Below are 5,250 nucleotides of genomic sequence, written 5' to 3'. Positions count from 1 at the left end.
AGTATATATGTCTGTGTACAGTATATATGTCTGTGTGTATATACTGACAATATTTATGAATGTAGGCATGTATGTATGTATATCTTTATATATGTATGGGTATGTGTATATTTTTATATATGCCCTCCATGTATTTATCCATTTATTTTTCAGGTGAGCGGACAGATGTTGGGTGTGTGGTCCTGTGTTTTGTTGGTAGATATTTAATATAATCCTAATCGCTATTTCAGTCTTTCTATCTTTCTAATTACTTCTCTCTCTGTTTTTCTCTCTCTCTATATTTTCTCTTCACAAAAAACAAAACAAAAAAAAAAAAACATAATGGTGTGGAGGGGATGGCTATAAGGGGAGAAGGGAGGCCATCCTTAAAAAAAAAAAACATGACCTTGTCAGAAACTTACTAGAAAGCGATTACAGACAGGCTTTCTTACTTACAGTAAAATGTCAACAAAGTGAACCCCTGGAGAAAATGCTTGTTTAAAAACAAGCTAAAAAATGTAAATTGGAAAAATCAACTTCTCAATCAGTGTTGTGATTTTCTAATGGAGACACTTTCAAATACAGTCCAGAAGTTTATCTGTTCAATGAAAAATAAGAGGTAAGAAAACTCACAATCATTTTCTGAATTCTTTATTTAAGTTAACACATCATTTCATAAAAAAAAAATACAAACTTGTGAGAGTATACACATGCTAAAATCTATCAGATAGCTTCATTAAACATCTTTAGCCATGGATTTAAGCTGCACACATACAGAAAACACTAATCAAAGCCCAAAAAAACAGGGATGAGTATTTTGTATGTGCAGGAAAACACAGCTTCTGCATGGAGGCGAAACAATTCGGTCAGACCCGTTTTCTGCATCACTTCACATGTAATACTAAGATTAAGATAAAAACTACTGTTAAACTAGCATTTAAGGAAAAGCATGCTTGTTTCCTGGAACAACATATTTACAGCACAATGAATCAAAGCAAGAACGGCACATCGTCTGGACTACAGTTGGAGCAGAAAGGAAAACATGCAAACTGCTTTATTTCATCACCCGGACGGCACAAACAAGCCAAGACTACCAAACAATGATGACTTCTATCTGTGTTAGCATGACTGACTGCAGCCACAGTGAGAGATGAAGGTTAGCTCAAATGAAACACAGCCGCAGTTTGTTTGGAGGGTTTTAGTCAAAGTCCCTGTTGACCAGGACCAGAGGAGCCACCAGAGTCCACACGTAGAGACTGATGCAGATCCAGCTGGAGAAGATCTTCACCCAGACAGACGGCCACTTGCTGGTCATGGCCTCGTAGTTGGAGTCAGGGCTGCACAAACAAACACATTTTGATTTTTCCACCATGAAGCAGAACAGAAATTAAAGAAAACATAGAAAGAAATKTTCAAACGTTGACTTATTCTGTATTTTAAATTGTGAAAATGTACAAAACCACGCTCTTAATCAAACTAACTCAAAAACTATTCAGTCTGAAAGTCCAAACAACAACACATCTTTTGGAAATATCCAACATTATAAAAAAATCATTAAACTGAATAATAAGTACTGAAAATATGGTTAAAAATCCTAAAATTTAGTAAGTAGTATTGGTGTCCCAATACTAATACCAGCATTTTTACAAATATATAAGGAAGGAGGGACCTTATTCTAATTAAAATATGTTTTTAAAGTCATTGTGTAATGTTTAGGTTTGGACTCCGTAAGTACTCGGCAGTGGTGGGCAGCGCTAATCCAAAAATTAGCTCCGCAATTCCTAAAGTGCTTATGTCATGGAAACTAGCGGAAGCTAATTTTAAAGCACAAGTTCAATTTGAAACTCACTAGCTGACAATTCATGTACAATATGTACAACACTGCCAACTAGCGGTGTATGAATCCTTTTACAGCTTAATCCTAAAACCGCTGATTGTTGGGGATGTGATTGCATGAAACAGACCTTTAGCTCCTGGTGTAAAAATTGAAAAGTTGTTGAGGATTGCTAGTTCGGCTGCTTCTTTGTCTTTTTCRTTTGTTTGTTGTAGATTTTTCATTAAAGAAGCATCAATAAAGTAATTTTAAAACTGTTTATTGGAAAACTGAAGCGATACATTCTGGGTACGACAGACTGACGGGAAATGAAAGCACAGGGAACAGGAAACTATTATCTTCCCTTCAAAATAAGAGCTTGGATTTTAAAGTTTTTCATGTTTCCATTGGATTTTAAAGTTTCTCAGTTCACCTGAAACTCAGACTGAAGAAGTCTCTTGGAGGAGAGATGAAACGTTTCACTAAAGAAGAACCATCCAGAGGACCTACTAATTTTTAATTTTTTTCTACCTGGATTAGGACGTTTTCATGTAGTTACTCCAGTTGACCACTAGATGTCAGCCTTCACCAATGTAACATCTTTAAATCATTTTTGAGTCTCTAACACAGTTATTCGATTGCTTTTGAGCTGCAGCATTTAAACTTCATTTTTTTCAAAAAAGGAGCTCCGACTGTAAAGTAAACGTTTACTGTTTTTGCTGTTGCCTTCCTGCTACGTAAGCAGACACAAAACATTGTGGGAAATCAGAACCGTGACCCAAAGCAACAGTCAGCAGGATGTATACCTTCACAATAAGTGTGTTTATCTGGGAGGGGTGCTGTTGGATAGATCCCGTGTTGTGATTCATTGACAGTCATACCTTCTGCTGTTCAACATAATGATGACTGGTAGATAATTAGTTATTAGCCGTACTGCAGTTTAATTTTAGAAAGTGCAAATCTGCTTATAAATTATAAAAATTAGTAAGACCGCTAAAGTGCAAATAAAACATTTAGGTCCGCAATTAGCGGAATTGCGCTTGCCTTTAGCAGACTGCTGCCCACCACTGGTACTCAGTATCAGTACTCGATATTGGCGTATACCCCAACTGAAGTACTTGTACTCAGTTTGAGAAAAGTAGTGTAGTTTCTGAAAGTTAAGATGATTTGTGCTGGGGCTGGAAACTGAAGGTTCAGTCAGCCTGAGGGACAGTTGGAGAGAAGGTCGAGTCTCTATGGGTCAGATTCTAACAGCCTGAGGGTTAGATCTGATGCCCCGTGCTGTAGTATGGAGGGGCCAAAATAGAACAACTGTTAATATCTGATTTTAGAACAAAAACTAATGACCAAGAAGTACACACTTCATCCAATCCTCTCCATGTTGTCCTTCAATGACATCATCTGATGAATTCCATCCAGTGATTCATGAAATATTTTTCTAACAGAATCCACTAATCGTGTTTCCATCCAGTTGTAGAGTGAATTTTTATCGAACTTTTCAAAATTCCCAAAAAATTAAATAAATAAAAATTAGAATCTAGACTGTTTCCATCTAGTTTCCCTCTCGACTGTTTGATGCGAATAAATGAGGCTACGCAATGCGTGATTACGTCAGACGAGGCTACACAACACTTGATTACGTCTGAAGTCGGCAACAAGCTTTGCAGTAGTAAACAGGAAGTGAAACTTGCTAACTGGCAGAGACTAATCATCTCTGGACAATGGTGCGATTTTTTCGTGAATGCCTTGCTATTGGGCAAGTTGTAATTATTCTATCTATTCAGCTAGTACAGGCTATGTTTAACGTTGCCAGGAGATGTAGGGAAATAAACGCAATGTTAAACTAGGCAGCAGAAAGGCACGTGCAACTACGCAGGGACGAGGCAGGAAAGCGGAAACAGCTGAACGTCATGTGACGTAAATATGCGCTACGTCAGAATTTATTCGGCAAACATGTTTCCATCTCCCGTTTTGCGCATTAACTACTTTGCGAATCATCCAAAAACCACCTCAAGTGAGCGTAAAAACTTTTTAGCGAATTGAGGATTTTTTTTTTTGAATTTTGCTGTTTCCATCTGACTTTTTTCGCATTTTTAATGCGACACTTCAAAATGCTCATCAAAAAGCCTTGATGGAAATACGGTTATAGTCACTTCATGGTAAAATCAGACCATCAGTTGGTAACGACTCTCAGCTACTACCACACCAAGTATTTTGTGTTTGTGCAGAGAGGTTGGAGCTGTGCTGTGAGTGGAACCCACCAGTACCAGTTGGTGAGAGTCATCATGATGTAGAGAGAAGCCAGGAACAGCATGAAGTGGAAAAATGAGTATGAATACGTCACGCCGTCTTTCTCGTTGTCCACGGCTCTGTTCAAGCTGCTGCCTTCGTCAAAGTTGTCCATCTGAGATCCGTCCTCGATCAGAGCAGACTCATCGGTGGACAGGGTCAGCTTGTTGACCTGGGTGTTGGACGAGTTACGAATACTGAGGGAGAAACAGAAGTCCAACAGGACAAATTGAGGGGAACCAGAGGACAAAGAGGGGACAAACAGGGGAGAAAGAGGACAAAAAGGCCTTTCAGTAACCAACAACAGAATTATTTTCAGTTTAAGATCATGTTATTCAACAATGATTACATTTGGACTCTGAATGAAACAAGGTCCTTACCTGGAGTACAGAACACACATGAGGAAAAGAATCAATCCCACAATTCCTTGGGCGTCCCACCACTGGACAACATGGTCCTGACCTGCAGGGGTGGTGCTGTTCAGTCCAATAATACCCAAAAGGCTCGGGTTACATTTCCTGTCTGTCAAAGAGAGAAGCAACGTGTCTTTATTGTCCAGGACTGAGTCCAAAACCCATCAGACCAATAGATCCAGGACTGAGTCCAAACCCCCATCAGAACAACAGGTCCAGGACTGAGTCCAAACCCCCATCAAACCAACTGGTCCAGGACTGAGTCCAAACCCCCATCAGACCAACAGGTCCAGGACTGAGTCCAAAACCCATCAGACCAACAGGTCCAGGACTGAGTCCAAACCCCCATCAGACCAACAGGTCCAGGACTGAGTCCAAAACCCATCAGACCAACAGGTCCAGGACTGAGTCCAAACCCCCATCAGACCAACAGGTCCAGGACTGAGTCCAAACCCCCATCAGACCAACAGGTCCAGGACTGAGTCCAAACCCCCATCAGACCAACAGGTCCAGGACTTTGAGTCCAGACCCCCATCAGACCAACAGTTCCAGGACTGAGTCTAAACCCACATCAGACCAACAGGTCCAGTACTGAGTCCAAACCCCCATAGGAACAACAGGTCCAGGACTGAGTCCAAACCCCATCAGACAACAGATCCAGGACTGAGTCCAAACCCTATCAGACCAACAGGTTTAGGATTGAGTCCAAACTCCATCAGACCAACAGATCCAGTACTGAGTCCAAACTCCATCAGA

The 5,250-nt window shown here is 40.2% G+C and overlaps 1 protein-coding gene and 1 long non-coding RNA gene across 2 annotated transcripts in view; one reads left to right on the top strand and one right to left on the bottom strand.

The window, feature by feature from the left end:
- Window positions 1-614: 614 nt before the first annotated feature.
- The window catches only part of serinc1 (serine incorporator 1), a 21,437-nt gene continuing 16,801 nt past the window's right edge, over window positions 615-5,250 (bottom strand). The window contains exons 8-10 of the mRNA XM_014009495.1: window positions 4,462-4,603; window positions 4,054-4,278; window positions 615-1,316 (exon numbers count right to left, since the gene is read on the bottom strand). Of these exons, the coding sequence (XP_013864949.1) occupies window positions 1,178-1,316; window positions 4,054-4,278; window positions 4,462-4,603 (506 nt within the window). The 3' untranslated portion in view covers window positions 615-1,177. The remainder of the gene's footprint in view (window positions 1,317-4,053; window positions 4,279-4,461; window positions 4,604-5,250) is intronic.
- The window catches only part of LOC106518277 (uncharacterized), a 3,776-nt gene continuing 3,135 nt past the window's right edge, over window positions 4,610-5,250 (top strand). The window contains exon 1 of the long non-coding RNA XR_001310296.1: window positions 4,610-5,077. This is a non-coding gene — a long non-coding RNA (uncharacterized LOC106518277). The remainder of the gene's footprint in view (window positions 5,078-5,250) is intronic.

Source organism: Austrofundulus limnaeus, unplaced genomic scaffold (assembly GCF_001266775.1).
Source record: "Austrofundulus limnaeus strain Quisiro unplaced genomic scaffold, Austrofundulus_limnaeus-1.0 Scaffold58, whole genome shotgun sequence".
Classification (NCBI taxonomy): domain Eukaryota; kingdom Metazoa; phylum Chordata; class Actinopteri; order Cyprinodontiformes; family Rivulidae; genus Austrofundulus; species Austrofundulus limnaeus.
Note: the sequence above shows the minus strand (reverse complement) of the source record. Positions and strands in the feature narration are given on the sequence as shown.